The sequence below is a fragment of the Girardinichthys multiradiatus genome, chromosome 5, assembly GCF_021462225.1.
Source record: "Girardinichthys multiradiatus isolate DD_20200921_A chromosome 5, DD_fGirMul_XY1, whole genome shotgun sequence".
In the NCBI taxonomy this organism is placed as follows: domain Eukaryota; kingdom Metazoa; phylum Chordata; class Actinopteri; order Cyprinodontiformes; family Goodeidae; genus Girardinichthys; species Girardinichthys multiradiatus.
The window spans coordinates 38,259,692-38,281,667 of NC_061798.1; the positions used below are offsets into that span (position 1 = coordinate 38,259,692).

At 41.3% G+C, this 21,976-nt stretch overlaps 1 protein-coding gene across 1 annotated transcript; it reads right to left on the reverse strand.

The window, feature by feature from the left end:
• Window positions 1-6,559: 6,559 nt before the first annotated feature.
• LOC124868592 (dynein axonemal light chain 4) lies at window positions 6,560-14,362 on the reverse strand. Its single transcript, XM_047366020.1, has 4 exons — window positions 14,226-14,362; window positions 13,708-13,787; window positions 7,737-7,820; window positions 6,560-7,602 (listed from the first exon to the last, which is right to left on the reverse strand). Exons 2-4 carry the CDS (start codon window positions 13,777-13,779, stop codon window positions 7,438-7,440), a joined length of 321 nt encoding a protein of 106 aa, XP_047221976.1. The 5' UTR covers window positions 13,780-13,787; window positions 14,226-14,362; the 3' UTR covers window positions 6,560-7,437.
• Window positions 14,363-21,976: the final 7,614 nt, after the last annotated feature.

The window sequence follows — 21,976 nt, forward strand, 5'->3', positions numbered from 1 at the left end:
AAAAAATAAATTTTAGGTAACAACTAAATAGCTAGAACATTGACTTTTGACCAATCCTGATGCTTCATGCCTTGTGTGGGTGCTAACTGTGGTTGTGAGGTCTTCCAGAGCTGGAGGCTGTTTTGCAGGTTAAAAGGACAAGAGTTTTATGATTTTCATTTTAATTGATGAGAAACTACTTTATCGACATACACAAATCAAGCAAAAGTGCCACAATAAAAAAAGTTAATGCAAAGACGGCATTCCTCACATCACCCATACCGTGAATATTCTTGTTTTCCACTTAAGATAATGTTGTAATCCATATATCCATTTGTGAATGAACAACATACAGTTTAACAGAAATTATAGAAAAGTAAGGATTTGTTTTTGGTTGGTGGTAATTGCAATGAATGGTTTAACCAATCAGAAAAAAGCCATTCTATACAGTGGATCCACCTTTTCTATTATTAGCTAGCAGAGGAAAATAAGATTAGAAAATATGGCACTAAACATTTTATTTGCTTCTCAAATGTACAGTTAAACCACAAAATTTCAGTGTAATTGTTGACATTTTATTGTGATAAACCAACAGAAAGTAGTACATGATTTTGGAAGTGTAAAGAAAACGATCTGGTTTGCATATTTCTAAAAAATCTGAAAAGTGTGGGGTACATTTGTTGAAAAAACAAATTCAGTGCAACCAGTTGTCTAAATAACTCTCCTAATTAGTTAAATGTATTCCCGTATATGTAATTTAATCTATTTAATTTACTATTGAAAGGATGCCATAAGAAGTCAGGTCTGTAGTTTACTGCAAGTCATACAGAGAGTTTACTACAAGGAGAGAGCAAATGTGAGAATGTGCTCTGGTCAGACTACAGCTTCTTGGCCTTAATGCAAAACAAATACAGCACATCACTCTGAACAAACCATACAACAATAAAACATGGAGGTGGCAGCATCATGTTGTGGGCATGCTTTTCTTCAGCAGAGGCCGGGAACTTGGTCGGAGATCATGGACAGAGCTAAAGACAGGAAAATCCTGGAAGAAAATCTGTTAGAGGCAGCAAAACAGTTGAGACTGGAGCAGAGGTTCACCTTCCAGCAGACAATGACCCCACACGTACAGCCAGATCTACAATAGGACGATTTAGATCATAGCAAATCCATGATTTGTAATGGCTTATTTAAATTCAAGACTTGAATCTAATTGAGCATCCATTGCATAACTTCAAAATCAATGTTTACAGCTGCACTTCATTCAATCTGACTGAATTTGAGCTAGTTTGCAACAACAGAAAACAAATAGCCAAAAAATGTCTGTATCTAGATGTATAAAGCTGGTAGACACACGGGAACATGATCAAATCCCATATTAAACAGGTTTCTAGGATTTCCTTCTTTCACCTCCAGAAAATTAGAAATATCCTGTCCAGGAGTGACACTGAAAAACCAGTCTATGCATTTGTTACTTCAAGGCTGGACTATTGTAATTCGTTACTATCAGGATGTCCACAAAATGCAGTTAAAAGCCTTCAGCTGATTCAGAAAGAGTTCTGATGAAAATTAAAAAGAGAGATCATATTTCTCCTATTTTAGCTTCCCTTCATTGACTCCCTGTTAAATCCAGAATATAATTTAAAATTCTCCTCCTCACATATAAAGCCCTTAATGATTTAGCTCCATCATACATCAGAGATCTTATTGTTCCATATGTTCCTAACAGAGCACTTCGTTCTCAGACTGCAGGTTTACTGGTGGTTCCTAGTCTCTAGAAGTAGAATGGGAGGCAGATCCTTTAGTAATCAGGCTCCTCTCCTGTGGAACCAGCTCCCAGTTTTGGTCCGTGAGGCGGTCACCCTGTCTACTTTTAAGGCTAGACTTAAAACTTTCCTTTTTGATAAAGCTTATGATAAGAGTGGCTTGGGTTATCCTGAGCTATCTCTGTAGTTATGCAGCTATAGGCTTAGGCTGCTGGAGGACATAATGACCACTTTCACTCTCTTTGCTACATTATTTCAGCTTTTAACTTTTTGTTTTCTCTCTTTTCTCTTCCTAGAAGCTACACCTGGCCTGACTCTGTATCTACCTGTGACACCTTTCTGGAGAGGGGCATCATCCAAACGTCTGCTGGCAACAACTTAATGCTCACCTTCTACCGATGATCCACATAGCCCTGTCTTTCAGTGTTTAACCCTTTCTCTCTCCTAGACATGGCGATTGACTGAGCTTTACTGTAACAAACTCTATGTGCTCTCTTTCAGACTCTAACCTTGAAAACTGGCTCAGAGTTTATCTGTTCTTTCTTTCTAGATGAAACAACTAAAGGAGCTACATCCATTAACATTTACTTTTCCTTCCCATAGAAAGTACTCCTGGATCAGTGCTTCTGTGTTATTTTTGTGTCTCTGCTCTGTTCTTTCTAAACCCCAGTCGGTCGTGGCAGATGGCCGCTCACATTGAGCCTGGTTCTGCTGGAGGTTTCTTCCTGTAAAAAGGGAGTTTTTCCTCTCCACTGTCGCTACATGGATGCTCAGTATGAGGGATTGCTGCATGAGGGGTTAATTGGAATGTATGTAACTGACTTTTTTGAAGTGCCTTGAGACAACGTGTTGTGAATTGGCGCTATATAAATAAACTGAATTGAATTGTTTTAAGATAAGGACTTTTAAATATTCCGTATTAAGTACAGGAACAGAAATTTGGATTGTGGCATTTTATGACTTCTGCCAGGTTTCCAAAGAGGCTCAAAGATGGTAATAAATTTAACCCAACATTAAGAATACACATTATTCACATTTAATGTTAACAACAGCAGAAAAAAGGGTAAAGGTTATGCACGCAGAGTGCAGTCTGACCTGACGTGTGGTCTGTGTTTTTAGTTCACAAATGATAACACAGAAGTTGGCAAATTCTGCTGATATGTCAACAATGACCTCTGTACCTTAATTGCTGGGTCACAAAGGCCTCTGATCTTGGAAGAAACTATTAAATAACATTTGTGTTTGCAGATTTGTAGATTGTGTTTGCTGAGGTTTTGAAAAAATAATCAAAATGGAGGGTTTTACCTGCTGGGAACTCAGACATTTGAGCTGCTGTGTTTCACATCTGGTACCATTTTCTTTGCAGCTTTATTGACATAGTTGTAGTTTACCTAAAGTCTAGTTCAGTGGACAGGAAAGAAGACTAGTTTGGTATCTGAAATACAAGGGACTGTAGCGTACCGGGGATTTCTAAAATGCTGTTTTTACACTGTGCTGGAGTGTTGTTCACTTTGTGTTGTCCTTTTAGCAGGAATACACATTAATCCTTCACAAAATAGAAATAATGGAATGTAGATTTCTTTAACTCAAACCGCCCACATCAAAACCACCGGCGTTTGTGTTTTTCTTTCTTTGAATGCAGAATTCTACAAGGATATTTAAGCCGAACTGAACAACTGAAATGGTATTCTCAGAAATACTTTAAACTGCAATCCAGCAGCTTTTTAACAAAAGCAAATCGTGCCATATTCACTGACACTTCCTTCATACTTAACAGTTTTCCTGCTTATACACTAAACTTTTGTAAAAAAACGTTTTGAAATAGTGTTTTATGTCTGCACCTTTTGATACTTCCTTTTATAAAAGTTGCTTCAAATCAATTGGTGGTATAGTCCTCTGTTTTAAGCATATACTCCCTTTTCAAACAAGATATTCTAACTAAAATATTTATTAGAAATGTAGCATTTATTCATTTTGCAGTGAATTGTATGTCTATACCAGCTTTGTACATCCAGAAACAAGGCATTTGTCCCCACTGTTCTTTTAACAAAATAGCTCAACCTCTGTCATAAATCGAGAGGGTCTGCATCTCTTTCCCCAGATTATCAATTGGATATAGGCCTGGACTTTGACTGGGCCATTCTAAGTCATGAATATGCTTTTGTCTAAACCATTCCATTGTAGCTCTGGCTGAATCTGGAGGTTGTCCTCCATTATTGTCCTGTATTTAGCTCCATCCATCTCCTCATAAAGTCTGACCAGCTTCCTTGTCCTTACCACAGAGTATCCCCACAGCACGATACTGCCAACACCATCACAGGGATGACGTGTATACATTTTTCCACCTAAGCATTTGGAGTTTAGGCTAAAAACTTACATTTTGGTCTCATCTGACCAGAACACCTTCTTCCACAATTGATGTACCCTTTTACAGGTCCTTCTAAAAATATTAGCATATTGTGATAAAGTTCATTATTTTTCATAATGTAATGATGTAAATTTAACATTCATATATTTTAGATTCATTGCATACTAACTGAAATATTTCAGGTCTTTTATTGTCTTAATACGGATGATTTTGGCATACAGCTCATGAAAACCCAAAATGCCTATCTCACAAAATTAGCATATTTCATCCGACCAATAAAAGAAAAGTGTTTTTAATACAAAAAACGTCAACTTTCAAATAATCATGTACAGTTATGCACTCAATACTTGGTCGGGAATCCTTTGGCAGAAATGACTGCTTCAATGCGGCGCGGCATGGAGGCAATCAGCCTGTGGCACTGCTGAGGTCTTATGGAGGCCCAGGATGCTTCGATAGTGGCCTTTAGCTCATCCAGAGTGTTGGGTCTTGAGTCTCTCAACGTTCTCTTCACAATATCCCACAGATTCTCTATGGGGTTCAGGTCAAGAGAGTTGGCAGGCCAATTGAGCACAGTGATACCATGGTCAGTAAACCATTTACCAGTGGTTTTGGCACTGTGAGCAGGTGCCAGGTCGTGCTGAAAAATGAAATCATCTCCATAAAGCCTTTCAGCAGATGGAAGCATGAAGTGCTCCAAAATCTCCTGATAGCTAGCTGCATTGACCCTGCCCTTGATAAAACACAGTGGACCAACACCAGCAGCTGACACGGCACCCCAGACCATCACTGACTGTGGGTACTTGACACTGGACTTCTGGCATTTTGGCATTTCCTTCTCCCCAGTCTTCCTCCAGACTCTGGCACCTTGATTTCCGAATGACATGCAGAATTTGCTTTCATCCGAAAAAAGTACTTTGGACCACTGAGAAACTGTCCAGTGCTGCTTCTCTGTAGCCCAGGTCAGGCGCTTCTGCCGCTGTTTCTGGTTCAAAAGTGGCTTGACCCGGGGAATGCGGCACCTGTAGCCCATTTCCTGCACACGCCTGTGCACGGTGGCTCTGGATGTTTCTAGTCCAGACTCTGTCCACTGCTTCCGCAGGTCCCCCAAGGTCTGGAATCGGCCCTTCTCCACAATCATCCTCAGGGTCCGGTCACCTCTTCTTGTTGTGCAGCGTTTTCTGCCACACTTTTTCCTTCCCACAGACTTCCCACTGAGGTGCCTTGATACAGCACTCTGGGAACAGCCTATTCGTTCAGAAATTTCTTTCTGTGTCTTACCCTCTTGCTTGAGAGTGTCAATAGTGGCCTTCTGGACAGCAGTCAGGTCGGCAGTCTTACCCATGATTGGGGTTTTGAGTGATGAACCAGACTGGGAGTTTTAAAGGCCTCAGGAATCTTTTGCAGGTGTTTAGAGTTAACTCGTTGATTCAGATGATTAGGTTCATAGCTCGTTTAGAGACCCTTTTAATGATATGCTAATTTTGTGAGATAGGAATTTTGGGTTTTCATGAGCTGTATGACAAAATCATCCGTATTAAGACAATAAAAGACCTGAAATATTTCAGTTAGTGTGCAATGAATCTAAAATATATGAATGTTACATTTTCATCATGACATTATGGAAAATAATGAACTTTATCACAATATGCTAATATTTTGAGAAGGACCTGTATATGAATCATGACAGACCTCAAATAGGGCTTTCTTACAAAATGTTTGATAAAGACCAATTTGTGGAGTTCAGGACTAATAGTTGTTCTCTCAACAGATTTTCCCACCTGAGCTGTGAATCTATGCAGCTCCTCCACAGTTAACAGTAAACTTGACTGCTTCACAGAACACACTTGGGTGGACTCTAAGTGATTTCTAAAGGTTACTGTTTGCTTGCCACTCTAAAAACTTGTAAAACATTTTGAAAACTGTATCCTTTTCCTTTCAATTTACAATTAGGCCCTACTTTGTGTTTGTGTCCATCAGACAATCCTATTAAAGTATGTGGCTGTAATATCACTACATGTGAAAAGGTTCAATGGGTATGAAAAGGCATTATAAAAACAAAAAACAGATTGTTAGTTTTACAGTTTTAAACTAAGAGGACAAACTTCAGGAAGAAATGGTCAGTCAGTCATTTTCTACCACTTATTCCATAGAGGGTCACAGGGGAGCTGGTGCCTATCTCCAGCAGTCTATGGGCGAGAGGCGGGGTTCACCCTGGACAGGTCACCAGTCCATCGCAGGGTAACACACAAACAACCATGCACACACTCATACACCTAAGGGCAACTTAGAGTGACCAATTAACCTAACAGGCATGTCTTTGGACTGTGGGAGGAAGCCGGAGTACCCGGTGAGAACCCACACATGCACGGGGAGAACAAGAAATGGTATTTTCCAAAAATATAAAGCTATGTGTTGAAAATAATTAGTACTGAAAAGAAAAAAACTGTTTTTTTTCTCCACATTTCAGTTTATTGTACAATCAGGTAGGTTCACAAATAATGGTCCATTGCAGTGGATCATTATAACTGGCATCAACATGAGACAATCACAATGCTATTGTCATCCAAGCATGGTGATATTATTCAGGCCTTTCTACACACACACCTCAGCAAGGAGAAAAAGAGAATCAGGTTTAGTGTTTGTTTGGCTCAGGACACTCTGAGCCCTTAGTCTTTAAAAAGATGTCTTTCAAGTTGCATTAAAATATGTACACATAAAAAAATCTTACAAAATTTATTGAAAGTAGTGCCGTTGTCGAGAGAAAGACACGTGTGAAACATTTTGGATGGCATGAACAGGAAAAACAGTAAATTAATTCTACCCAAAACTGATGAGCAAGGTGACAATACACTGTTTTTAGGAAAAAATGTGTGTCCAGCACACACACCAACATGGACATCATTTGTATTCACACACATGCACTCCCTGAAGAAAAAGAAGGATAAAGGACTTTGGAAACCCTGGCTGGCTGTAGTTTTTTGAAGAAGTTGAATTTACTTGCACATGCAAACACAAGCATCCGAGATGATGTTCAAAAACAGAACACGGCTTAAATGGAGGGTAAAGAAAATGAATAGTGGCAGAAAAGGGAAGAAGCTATTTTTATCTCCACCAAACAAAGTGACAGTCATCGTCTGAATTACTTTAAAAGTAAATTCCCATCCAACGTTATTTTATTTATGGACTTCTTTCTCTGCCACAGTCTGGTAGCTTGGACAAACTAATCTGCCACAACACAAAAGAAACCAGTGTCCAGCTGGCAGCTGGTGTTTACTCCCAGCATAGTGACCACATCTGCAAGCAGAATGCACAGACAAAGAGGCGCTAAGAGCACTTCCACACACAGACGGCCAGGCTCCCACCAAAGAACATGTAGAGAAGGTTTTTCACTTCATGTGTGACCTCCAAGCCGAAGCCCTCACCAATTACCACGTGCCACGAGCTACCAAACTTCTTGTCCATGGACTCCTTGATCATCTTAGCTGCACTCTAGAAGAAAACAAATCAAAAACAATAAAATATAACAAAAACGTGGTACTAGTATGAAACCAAAATTACGACACAGTAACTTCTAGTCTGCACTTGATCCGCTTACTGGAATAATAACAGCAGAACACACTCACTTCATTATTTGTGGCAAACTTCTCGCAGGCTGTTACACACAACTCCATGGTCTCAACCCTCATTTCCTCTGGCATGTCTGTGTGCTGGAGAGAAGCAGACTGTTATAGACTGTTTTACCTGTTCCAAAGCGCTTTACATACAGGGGTTGGACAATGAAATTGAAACACCTGGTTTTAGACCACAATAATTTTTTTGTATGGTGTAGCGCCGCCTTTCGCGGCCAATACAACATCAATTTGTCTTGGGAATGACATATACAAGTCCTGCACAGTGGTCAGAGGGATTTTAAGCCATTCTTCTTGCAGGATAGTGGCCAGGTCACTACATGATACTGGTGGAGGAAAACGATTCCTGACTCGCTCCTCCAAAACACCCCAAAGTGGCTCAATAATATTTAGATCTGGTGACTGTGCAGGCCATGGGAGATGTTCAACTTCACTTTCATGTTCATCAAACCAATCTTTCACCAGTCTTGCTGTGTGTATTGGTGCATTGTCATCCTGATACACGGCACCGCCTTCAGGATACAATGTTTGAACCATTGGATGCACATGGTCCTCAAGAATGGTTCGGTAGTCCTTGGCAGTGACGCGCCCATCTAGCACTAGTATTGGGCCAAGGGAATGCCATGATATGGCAGCCCAAACCATCACTGATCCACCCCCATGCTTCACTCTGGGCATGTAACAGTCTGGGTGGTCTGCTTCTTTGGGGCTTCTCCACACCGTAACTCTCCCAGATGTGGGGAAAACAGTAAAGGTGGACTCATCAGAGAACAATACATGTTTCACATTGTCCACAGCCCAAGGTTTGCGCTCCTTGCACCATTGAAACCGACGTTTGGCATTGGCATGAGTGACCAAAGGTTTGGCTATAGCAGCCCGGCCGTGTATATTGACCTTGTGGAGCTCCCGACGGACAGTTCTGGTGGAAACAGGAGAGTTGAGGTGCACATTTAATTCAGCCGTAATTTGGGCAGCCGTGGTTTTATGTTTTTTGGATACAGTCCGGGTTAGCACCCGAACATCCCTTTCAGACAGCTTCCTCTTGCGTCCACAGTTAATCCTGTTGGATGTGGTTCGTCCTTCTTGGTGGTATGCTGACATTACCCTGGATACCGTGGCTCTTGATACATCACAAAGACCTGCTGTCTTGGTCACAGATGCGCCAGCAAGACGTACACCAACAATTTGTCCTCTTTTGAACTCTGGTATGTCACCCATAATGTTGTGTGCATTTCAATATTTTGAGCAAAACTGTGCTCTTACCCTGCTAATTGAACCTTCACACTCTGCTCTTACTGATGCAATGTGCAATCAATGAAGACTGGCTACCAGGCTGGTCCAATCTAGCCATGAAACCTCCCACACTAAAATGACAGGTGTTTCAGTTTCATTGTCCAACCCCTGTACGTGTATAAGAGTCTAATACAAAGAACTACATACTAATTACATGAAATGATTTAAGATAACCTTCAATATATGTTACTGATCACAGTGGAAGGGATTAACAAGCACATCTCAATAAATTAGATCATCATCAAGAAGATAATTAATTTTGGCAATTCAATTCACAAAGTGGGAGTCATTTTATAGATCAGTTACCCACAGAGGGATACATTTCAAGCATTTATTTCTGTTAATTTTGATTATTATCTCTTACAGCTGATGCAAACCCTAAATTCAGTTTCTCAGACAATTAAAATATTGCATGAGACCAATAAAAAAGGTTTGTGCAAGCTATATCATGGTGAGAACATAACATTTCGGTAAAAAAACAAAAAACTATCACTAAAAAGTCTGCTGACCTAATAGTTGTTTAGCAGATAGTCATTGATGTCCTCCACAAGGAGGACAAGCTACAAAAGATTATTGCTAAAGACGCCGACTGTTGACAGACTGCTGTATTCAAGTACATCAATGGAAAGTTGGGTGAAAGGTAAAAACGTGGTTAAAAGAGGTCTACAAGAACCAGGGATAGCTGAGGCTTTGAGAGAATTGTGAGGCAAAGCCCATTCAAGATTTTGGGAGAGATTCACAAGCTGTGGACTAGTGCTTAAGTCAGTGCTTCAGAAGCCACCATGCACAGATGTACCCAGGATATGGGTTGCAACTGTTGCATATTCTAGCCCTTGTGAACCACAGACAGTATCAGAGGCACCTCACCTGGGCTGAGGAGCAAAAGGAATGGACTGTTGATCAGATGTCCTAACTCATCTTTTCAGATTAAAGTAAAATTGTATTAGCTCCAGAGTTGTTCCAGAGTTTGGAGGAAGAGTGGCGAGGCAAAGAATCCAAGTTGCTTTCAGGACCCCAGTGACGTTTTCACAGTTAGCAATGATTTGAGGAGTCATGTCAAGTAAAGTCAAGTCAAGTTTATTTATATAGCGCTTTTCAGCAACAAGGCATTCAAAGCGCTGTACACGAGGAAAAACATTACAATGATACAGAAAATAAACACAGAGAAACAAATCAAATGACATTAATAATCCTTGGGAGTAATAATAATTAATAATACTTCTGGGTTTACTGGTAGAAATTGGTTCCAAGCCACTCTTAATAATAAAGCATCTTATGCTAAAAGAAATACAGTCCATTGTAGTCTAATTAAGAAAGCTTGGTGTAAGAGCAGCTATAGTCCAGATTTTCTATTACTAATAATGTTTGGTTTTCAATGGTAATCCTTCTGATAAAACTAAAAATCTATGAAAAAGTAATGAAATCACGCAATTAGGTTCAGGGCTAAGCAACACACAAGAAGAAAAGATTTTGCAAGGGCTTGAACTGTCATCTGCTGGTTTTGGCAAAGTGGATTTTATCGGGTCCAAAGTCAGTTGGGATGTTTGTCTCTGCTGACAAGCTTTATGGAGATGCTCACTTCGCACCTGCTCACACTGCCAAAAATAGCAATACCTGTTTTAAGAGCCACAAGATCACTGTGCTTGATTGACTTGCAAACCCACCTGACTCAAACTCAATATAGAAAATAAGGAACACTGTCAAGAGGAAGATGAGAGACCCCAGACCCAACAATGCTGTCAAGCTGAAGGCCGCTATTAAACTATCCTGATCTTATTTGAAACCTCAGCAGAACTACAGGCTGATTGCCTCCATGTCTCACTGCATTGATGCAGTAACACATGAACAGGTGTTTCGACCAATTACTGAGTAATACAATATTTAATACTATACAAACATTGATTAATAATAATTTCTTAACTTAATTTAGGCTCATATCAATAATATTTCTGTACTCGTACTCCAGCTCCACCTCCAGCTCCTCCGGGGGGAGCCTAAGGCATTCCCAGGCCAGCTGAGAGACAGTTACTCCAGCGTGTCCTGGATCCTTCCAGTGGGACGTGCCTGGAACACCTCCCGAGGAAGGCGTCCAGGAGGCATCCGGTATAGATGCCCGAGCCACCTCAACTGGCTATTCTCGATGTGGAGGAGCAGCGGCTCTACTCCGAGCCCCTCCTGGATGGCCGAGCTCCTCACCCTATCTCCAAGGGAGTGCCCGGCCACCCTACGGAGGAAGCTCATTTCAGCCGCTTGTATCCGGGATCTTGTTCTTTCAGTCATGACCCAAAGTTCATGGCCATAGGTGAGGGTAGGAACGTAGACCGACCAGTAAATCGAGAGCCACCCTTTTCCGGTCGAGAACCATGGCCTCGGACTTGGAGGAGCTGATCTTCATCCCAGCCGCTTCACACTCGGCTGCGAACCGCCCCACTGCATGCTGTAGATCTTGGCTAGAGGGGGCCAGCAGGACCACATCATCTGCGAAGAGAAGAGAGGAAATCCACTGGTCCCCAAACCAGACCCCCTCCGGCCCTTGGCTGCATCTAGAAATCCTGTCCATAAAAGTTATGAACAGGACCAGTGACAAAGGGCAGCCCTGCCGGAGTCCAACATGCACCGGGAACAGGTCCGACTTATTGCCGGCAATGCGGACCAAACTCCTGCTCCGCTTCTACAGGGACCAGATGGCCCCTAATAAAGGGCACCCAATTTCATACTCCTGGAGCACCCCCCACAGGGCATCACGAGGGACACAGTCAAATGCTTTCTCCAGGTCCACAAAACACATGTGGACCGGTTGGGCAAACTCCCATGAACCCTCGAGTACCCTGTAGACGGTATAGAGCTGGTCCAGTGTTCCACGGCGGGACGAAAACCACACTGCTCCTCCTGAAGCAGAGGTTCGACTATCGGCCGGACTCTCCTCTCCAGTACCCTGGCATAAGCTTTACCAGGGAGGCTGAAGAGTGTGATCCCCCTGTAGTTGGAACACACTCTCCGGTCACCCTTCTTATGAAGGGGGACCACCACCCCAGTCTGCCAGTCCAGAGGCACTGTCCTCGACCGCCACGCTATGTTGAAGAGGCGTGTCAACCATGACAGCCCCACAACATCCAGAGATTTGAGGTACTCAGGGCAGATCTCATCCACCCCTGAAGCCCTGCCACCGCGGAGCTTTTTAACCACCTCGGTGACTTCAGCCTGGGTGATGAAAGAGTCCAACCTCAAGTCCCCAGCCTCTGTTTCCACCAGGGAATGCGTGATGGCAGGATTGAGGAGATCCTCGAAGTACTCCTTCCACCACCCGATAATGTCCTCAGTCAAGGTCAGCAGCCTCCCACCCCCACTATAAACAGTGTTGGCGAAGCACTGCTTCCCCCTCCTGAGGTGCCGGACGGTTTGCCAGAATCGCTTTGAGGCCAACCAGTAGTCCTTCTCCATGGCCTCACCGAACTCCTCCCAGGTCCGAGTTGTTGCCTCTGCCACCGCCCGGGCCACGGCACGCTTGGCCCCATGGTACCCGTCAGCGGCCTCAGGAGTCCCACAAGCCAACCACAGCCGATAGGACTCCTTCAGCTTGACAGCATCCCTTACTGCAGGTGTCCACCACCGGGTTCGGGGATTGCCGCCGCGACAGCCTCCACAGACCTCACAGCCGCAGCTACGGGCAGCAGCATCGACAATAGATGTGGAGAACATGGTTCACTCGGACTCTATGTCTCCGACATCCCTCGGAATCTGGTCAAAGCTCTCCCGGAGGTGAGTGTTGAATACATCCCTGGCCAAGGGGTCCGCAAGACTTTACCAGCAGACCCTCACTATGCGCTTGGGCCTGCCAAGTCTGTCCGGCTTTCTCCTCTTCCAGCGGATCCAACTCACCACCAGGTGGTAATCAGTGGACAGCTCAGCCTCTCTCTTCACTCGAGTGTCCAAAATATGCGGCCGAAGGTCTGATGATACGACAACGAAGTCGATCATCGACCTCCTGCCTAGGGTGTCCTGGTGCCAAGTGCACTGATGGACACCCTTATGTATGAACATGGTGTTCATTATGGACAATCCGTGACTAGCACAGAAGTCCAATAACAAAGCACCACTCGGATTCAGATCGGGGAGGCCATTCCTCCCGATCACGCCTCTCCAGGTGTCACTGTCGTTTCCCACGTGGGCGTTGAAGTCCCCCAGCAGAATAAGGGAGTCCCCGGCAGAGGCACTATCCAGCACCCCCGACAGGGACACCAAGAAGGCCGGGTACTCCGCACTACTGCTCGGCCCGTAGGCTGAAATGACAGTCAGAGACCTCTCCCCAACCCAAAGGCGCAGTGATGCGACCCTCTCATCCACTGGGGTAAACCCCAACACGAGACGGCTGAGCTGGGGGGCAACAAGCAAACCCACCCCCGCCCACCGCCTCTCCTCGTGGGCCACTCCAGAGAATAATATTTCTGTTTGTGGTTAAATCTAAAATGAATGTAACATAAACATACAACGAGGACGTTATTCTCTATATTATAAAAAGGGTAGGGAAAGACATTTTTGTTGCACTTGAGGATCCTCTGAAGCTTACTCTTAATGTACACCAATACCTAATTAACATCAGTAAGCAAACATTTATCAAATGTTATTTTGACCATGATTAGGCAAAATGAGCAGAATTTTTTTGTTTTCTTACTCTGATGAGAGGGAAGCTGTGCAGTCTCTTGTAGTCGGCCTCTTCTTTCTTTCCCTCGCCAGTCCCAGCCATTCCGACTCCTATAGTACGAGGTATTATATGTCTTATAACATCACGATTGTTAATATTCTGCTTTACTTCTAAGATGCCCTCAATGAAGAGCACGGGAACCAGTGTGAAATGAGTAGCTAGCAGTGCTAAAACATGAGCCGACTGAAAACAGGTTAGCTTACAACACTGAGCCACAACCAGCTAGTAACAATAAACAGTATACTATGAATTACGGTCGCTGGCTTTAACGATGTCGATAATTCGTTAACATGTCAAAACCAGTATCTGAATCAGGTTTCACTATCTAGCTAATTAGCTTAGCCTGTATTTCGAGCAAACAGCTGACAGAGGAGGATCTTTTCTGCCTCAAAGTCATCAAGTTTAAACAACTAAGTTACAACATAAGGAGTTAGCTCGTGTTTTAGGTGGTGTATAAACGTAATGGGTGGCTGAAAGAGTTTACTTACAAAACGTTTGTCCACCGAAAACTTCTGCTGTTTGACTCTCGCATCGGTTGTTAAGGAGACATCTTCAACAAGCTGCAGGAACGTCCAGATAACCCCGCCCCCAGTAACCCAGCTTTGTTTTTATTGGTTACAATTCTGTCACTCAACTCAAAGGACGACGTCATCACCAGCCCGCCCCCTCTACAAAACAACCAAGCTCTCAGGCACACTCATTTTTCTCCTCAAAACTCCTCAAAACTGAGATAAATAGAATACATCGTTAAAAGAAAAGAAAATAAGGGAAAGGTGCTGTTAGAATATACTTACACTGACTCAAAAGTTTCAGATACACTTTCTTTCTTAATGGGTTTCTTATTTTCACAGTTATTTATATTGTAGAATAGAACAAAACTGTGAATGAACACACATGGAATTATATGGTAAACAAAAAGTGTGAAAGAACTGTAAACATTTTTATATTTTAGATTCTTCAAAATAGCCCCCCTTTGCATTGATTACTGTTTTGCTCTCTTGGCATTCTCTCCAAGAGCTTCATGAGGTGGTCACCTGAAATGGTTTTTCAGAGACTTAAAAGAACTTCCCAGAGGTTCAGTTATAGACAGCCAAAGGTTAATATTTCAATCATCACAGAAAAGGGTGGCTACTCTAAGGAATCTAAAATATAAAACATATTTAAAGTTATTTTACAATGTTTTGTTTGCTACATAATTCCATATGTGTTCATTCATAGTTTTGATGCATTCAGTGAGAATGACAATGTAAATAGTGAAAAACATAAAGAAAAACATAAAATTAGAATGTCTGTCTAAAACGTTTGACTAGTATTGTACATCCCTCAACACACACCTTTAATTTAAGTCGCATCATTTAATGTAGCCTTTACTGAAGATACTAGCCGTTCATCGTTAGTTTTAAAATAAAAGAACACTTTATAAACAACTTTACAAAAGTATGCCCAAAATTCAGAGTGCAGACCTCTCTGTAAGAACCATAATATAAGCATGGAATAAATTCTTATATACAAGAATACTTTTGACTGTATAGCAGTCAAAAGTAAAACACGATTCACAAAAATAAAATTTAAGACATGAGTGGATTAAAAACAAGAAAAACAAGAAACAAAAAAATAGTAAGACATGAAATGAGAAAACTAAAAGATTTATAGGATAAAATATAAAAAAAAAAAAAAAAACATTTTTCGAAGTATTAAAACCCAAGGAGAATAGGAGGGTTTTAAGAAGAGTTTTAAAAGCAGAGTCTTGGGGACTCAAGAGCAGCTGGTCAGCTAATCTGAAAGGGCAAGTAGGTTTGTACAGATGCAGCAGCATAAAGGTAGGGTGCGGCTAGGCCATTCAAGTATTTAAAAGAAAATAAAAGAATTTTAAAATACTAAAGATCCTAAAGTGTACAGCAGTATTTGGACCCTCTGCAGCTGACTAATAGAGGACCCTACTAATCCCCATATCAAATGCATTACGGTAATCCAGCCGTAGTGACAAAGGCATGGGCATAGGTCTCAAAGTGCGTCCTTGGATTTTATTTTAGCCAGCTGCCTCAAATGATAAAAACAGCTCTTAACGACTGACTAATTTGATCTCCGGACCCATTTTGACCCACAAAATACTCACAGAATGCTTTCTGTCCTGAGCCAAGGAACCTAAAACCACAGGAGAGGTAGTATCTCCAAAAACAATCACTTTAGTCCTATTTTCATTAAAATTATAAAACAAAATCAAGTGCCATCCAGGCCTTTATGTCTTCAAGACACCTATGTAGCAGATTGATAGAGTACGCATTTGACTTTTTAGGAGGGACGTAATCTGACTGTCATCTGCGTAGCAATGGAATAAAATCCTATGTTTTCTTAGTATGGAACCAAGTGGGAGCAGATAGAGAGAGAAAAGAAGAGGCCCTAAAACTGAGCCTTGTGGAACCCCACAAGAAAGAAGAGCAGAGGAGGGTATTGTCCCATCAAGGCTGACACAGATTTTTAGGATTCTTGAATAGGATTTAAACTACTCCAGAGCAATGCCCCTGATTCCCACCCACTGCTCCAAATGCGATAGCAGTATACCATGATATAGGAGGACACAGCTACCAGAGTCATTAGCTAAAAAGATATCATTAATAACTTTTAAAAGAGCCAACTCAGACCTGTGGAGAGTTTTAAAACCAGACTGAAAAACCTCAGGAATGCTATGCTCGTTAAGAAAGAAGATTAACTGACTGTGCACTTCTCAAGGGCTTTGGAGATAAGATAATGTTTAGAAATGGTTCTAAAATAAGCAAATCTGTGGAATCCAGTCCATTTTTTAAGATGATCAGGGACCACACCAGAGGGCAGACTACTGTTGATAAGTTCAAGTGAGAGTGGCCCTACAGTAGAGAAGGCATCCATACAATTCTAAATAGTGAAGCTGAGTCACTGGTACAAAACAGCTTTAATCCACATTTTCAGGTGCTAATAATATATTGCTTTTACTGGTGCTGAAGTTGAACTAAGTAATCTAATTAAGAAAGCTGGGTCATTGGTGTAAGAGCAGCTAAAGTCCAAGTTACTAATAATGTTTGGTTTTTGCTGGTACAATCTATGAAAAGTAATGAAATATAAAACAACATTCTAAAGTTTTGAACACCTCATGGAGCACAGTTAGGTATGACACATCTCCAAAGGCAAGAAAATTAAGCAAGAAAATTAATCTGAGAAGTAACCAAGAGGCCAGTGGTAACTCTTGAGGAGCTAGAGAGATCCACAGCTAAAGTGGGGGAATCTGTTCACAGGATAGCTGTTATTGATGGACTGCATAAACCCAGACTTAATGCAAAAGCAGCAAAAAGAAAGCCTTCACTGCAAGAAAGCCAATAGAAGTCATCCTTAAAGTTTGCCACACACATTTATAAGAACTGATCCATTTGGCCTACATGCAAAACACAATATGGAATGCAAAACTACCACTGCCCCAAAAAACCCACCATCACCATAAGTGAAACATGCATCATGCTGTGGGGATGATATTTTGCAGCAGATACAGGGAACTTTGTCAGAGTTCATTAGAAACTGCATAAAGCTCAATACAGGGCAATCCTGTAAAAAAAAGTTAGAGACTTCAAAGGATATGAGACTGGGGCACAGCTTTACTTTCCAGCAGGATGTTGGCATAAACATGTTGAAAACCTTGTAGCATTTTCTTTCCGTCGTCTCAATTAGGAATTACTTTCTGTTGGTCAACCATATAAAACCGACTGATATTACATTTGTGGCTGTAAATTGACAAAATGTGAAAACATTCAAAGGATATGAATACCCCTGCAAATCACTTTAAAAAGAATGGAAGAGATATTTTAAATCTGTAAAATAATAAGGGGAAAATCTTCTATAAACAGTTAATTAATATTGCAGCTCAAACTGTTGCTGGCTTGTTAGTAAATTTGGGATTTTTGAGGATGACTGACTTTTGGATGACTCAGGATGACTGAGGTTTTGCCAACAAATGGGGTAAATATAGATTTTGTGGAATTTTCACAATCACATGACAAACGTAGGACACCCGATGAAAGTCTGTGTATGTGTACAAATGGATATTTAATTTCAATTTTAATAGTGAAAAATTCAAGAATCATAAACATTAAGAACTGAAAATTTGTTTCCATAAAATATAACAAAACAGTTCAATTTGAAGAGTAAATTAGAACACCTCCATATTAATTGCCTCTTAAAATATCTAACATTTTATAATCCTTGGGTGTCGTTATTGATTACTGTTAGAAAGGTGTTGCTATATAGATTCAGTCCTTTGTGTTTAGTTTCTTAGTTTATTCTTGTGTTCTGTTCTTTGTGCATTTGGTTTGTTTTCTCCTAGAACATATTAGTTATTTCCCTTAGTTTGTGGCTTCTTTGAACAGCTACTATTGTGTTAATTATTCAACTTCCCTCAATCTGCCTATTTGCTTTCCTCTACAGCTGTTCATATTTAATGTCATTCTCCACTCCCACCTCAGTATATAAGCTTACTGTTCTTGATTGTTCTTTGGTGGTTCCTCCCATACTCGTGCTCCATGTCCTGTTCTCCTTGTGTAAGTTCTGCAACTTTTGTTTTAGTTATTAAACCTCTTCTATGCCAGTCCCAAGTTCCTGTCTGCATTTTGTTCCAACTCTGAACCTACCAAACATGACAGACACAGGCTGTTGTATCAGGTCTACATAAAAAGAACATCATTACGCAGCATTTTGAAAAGGATTTGACCTTTTCAAACCTCAGACATTTAGTCGGGTGTCCTCCTGACTGTTGAAAAGAAAGTGAACGCCATGGTGAGATTGAAAGAGCTCTCTGAAGCCTTCAGAAAGAATATTGTAGCAGCTTATGAGTCTGGTAAAGGAAAGTACTGCTGATGGACACTTAAGATAACAGCCAACATGTCCTGTTCTGGCTCTCCAAGCAAGTCCACCTTGAAAGCAGACTCTAAGGTGCTAAAAGAAGTCTCCAAACCCCAAAATATAATTATGAGACCTAAAGAAAGCTCTCTGCTAATTTGAAATGCATGCCAATTACAAAGAAACTGCCTGAGTTGTACTTCAAGTGAAGTGTGCAAGAGGGAAACCTTTGCTCTTGAAGAATATCATAAAGGGCAGAGAAAATGTAGAAAGAGTAGGACATCTGGAATAATGTTCCTTCAGTAGATGATTATAGATTAAATCATTTGAACACCAGAACAGAGGACATCTTTGGTATAAACCAAAAGCAACATCCGAGGAAAATAACCTTTTCCAACTGTCAAGCATTGAGCTGGAAGTATCATGTTTTGGGGATGCTTTGTTGTAGCAGAACATGGCCAGCTTACCACTATAGAATCCAGCATGAATTGTCCTATGGATGTGAGGGTCCATGAGGAAAATGTGAGACCATCTGAAACAGAACTGGACCCTCCAACATGACAATGATCCAAAAAATACCAGTAAATCCACAGAGGACAATGTGAGAATTAAGAAATGGAAAGTCATAGGTAGAGTCAAATCCAGATCTTCATCTCATTGAGATGATTCGAGATGATTTGAAAAAGGCTGTCTAAGCAAGAAACCCTTACAGCTTACAGCTGAAAGTTGGGGACGGGACAAACCTTATTCAGATGGATGTTAGAAACTGGTAGATGGCTACATGAAGTGTGTCAATGAAGTTGTTTCAGCTAAGGAGGGTACCAGTAAGTAGGGGGCAGGGTGTCCTAACTTTTTCCACAGAATACCCATTCCTGCTAATATGTTTTGTTTAATAATAAACAAGAAGAATGTTTATGTGTAATTATATCACTTTATAAAAGTGTCAAAAGTAAGATGAAACATCCATATAAACCACTCTTGAAAGAATAAAATTTTTTGTAGGGTGTAATCTTTTTTTTTACATGACCACATGTGAAAATCATTAAGAATGGCTCCACAGTAGGTTTTTACAGCAGGGATATAAGGTGTTCAGCTGCATTAAAATCCATCTGTTACCTTTGTAGTCTGGAGGAGTCTTCAACTTCTCATGCCCCACTTAAATGCTGCAGGCAATACGTAAGAAAACGCAGAAAGTGATGAATATTTGCAGCAGACATTAATATTTGAGCTGCTTTAGCTGGGTTAGGGGACAAGCATTTTATCATAAATTACCTCCCTCGGAGAGGTAATGAAGTTAGACTGTATCTATAATTCAGCAGTAGAGGAAGCAGATTGTTGGGAGGGGGAGAGGAAGACCCCATGTGACTCTGCTAACAAGCTGTGACAAAGGCGATATAAACAGAAAGATGGAGCCAAGAATAAACACTTGGCTGTGAGGAAAAAAATATTTACTGACTAGTTATCAAACTAAATAACTGATGGCTGATGACTGTTGGTGTCCTTTGTATGACTTCTGAATTGGACCGTTGTACTTCACATTAAAATTAGGGTTTAGGCCTGTAATGTTCTAGTAGAAAAGCCAAGGAATGAGCTCTAAAGGTCAGATGAGATACTAAAACTAGAAGCAGTGTCAATTAGTTTACAATGGACGTTATGGATAAACATCGATGCATTTAGCCGGCCTGTACGTATTTGTTCAAAAGTCATCAATTGGCAACAAAGGACAAGACAAAATGAGGCTTACATTAGTTGAATTATATTCTGAAATATAATCAGTAGGAAGCTACATGTTAGCTGACAAGAAATGTGTGGGCAGATCAGCAGTCACGAATCAGACTGGTCTCAGTTAAAGTTATGAGTAACGGCTTATGTCCACTTCCAAGGCCAGACTTTCTGGGGTGTCACAGATGAGCACTGCCATCATCTCACACATATGCACATGTGGTATCCCAGCCGTCCTGATTGTAAATATGCTGTTTATATAATCTGACCACAACTAAATGAAACTACTATATACACCCATGTGTGTTAAGGCCGGTGGGGTCATCTGGATTACACTTTCACATGTTTTATGTTTGCAACTCCACAAATGGTCTTATGACAGTTTTATTATTTTAATTCCATATTTTATAATACAGTAATATAGAAGATTCTTGATGATACAAACTAGGACAATTCTAATGATGAGAAAGAGAAGAAAAAGAAGAGGATATGATGATTTAGAAGCAAAACATATTTTTAGAGGGCTGGAGAAAAAGGAGAGGTGAACCGCAACAGAGTTGAGTGAAGAGCAGTGACTTGTGTTATTTTTCTACACAGTGTTGAATGGATAAAAAGTCCATCCATTTTTAATGCCTGCTTCTCACGTACAGGTTCAAAGGGGAGCTGGTGCCTGTCTCCAGTGGTCTACTGGTGAGAGGCGGGGTACTCCTGGACGTCAGAAACACAGAGACAAACAACCACGCACACATCTATTTACACCTGAGGGCAATTTAGAGAGAGCATCAACCTAACGGTCATGTTTTTGGACTGTTGGAGGAAGCCAGAGTACACGAAGAGAACCCACGCATGCTCGGAGAGAACATGCAGACTCCATGCAGAAAGACCCCTGACCAGGAGGTGAACCCAAGAGCTTACCAACTGTGTCACCGTGCAGCTGCCGTTTTTGAAAGGTTTGGATAGTCAACACCAATACATCTGTCTTAAACCCCCTTCTTCTGTTTTTACGTGTAGTTTTGGTGTCTGATCTTGTTATCAGGCATGGTAGCAGTGTGCTATGTATATTGGTACAAGAACACTACAAAAAAACACTACAAAACATGTTTTCATTTAAAGTTTGCAGGCATGTACCCCCTGCAATGCAGGTGCATCTCAATGCTAAATGGTTTATGGCCTGCACTTGTATAGCGATTTATCAAGTCCAAGGACCCCAAAGCTCTTTACACTACAAACAGCCATCCACCCATTCGCACACTGACAGTGGTAAGATTGTAGCCACAGCTGCTCTGGGCAGACTGACAGAGGTGATGCTGCCGTACAATCAGCACCACCGAACCCTCTGATCACCATCAGCAGGAAAGGCATGCGAAGTGTCTTGCCCAAGGACACGATGACTGAGATGGATAGAGCAGGGGTTTGAACTGGCAACCCACCAGTTACAGAATCAGCTGTACTGCCAAGTTTGTGTGAATTGTGTGAATTTGACTCCAGTACACTTTGCTCTCAGTGAAGATGTTTCTATATATAATAAATAGAAATAAAAATATATTTTCAAATGTACATATACACGTTACTTTAAAAAATAGGATAAGAATATAATGTGAGATCAGTTGAAGTATGCATGGTGTTGTTCTGGAACTCTGACTATTAAATGTTCATC

What these genes read in the sequence shown, in the direction of transcription:
- LOC124868592 (XM_047366020.1), bottom strand. Translation starts at nt 13,779, where the DNA reads ATGGCTGGGACTGGCGAGGGAAAGAAAGAAGAGGCCGACTACAAGAGA. An exon ending in ACAGCTTCCCTCTCATCAGA is followed by an intron (nt 7,821 to 13,707) that starts GTAAGAAAACAA and finishes GCTTCTCTCCAG; the next exon opens with CACACAGACATGCCAGAGGA. An exon ending in AGTTTGCCACAAATAATGAA is followed by an intron (nt 7,603 to 7,736) that starts GTGAGTGTGTTC and finishes GTTTTCTTCTAG; the next exon opens with AGTGCAGCTAAGATGATCAA.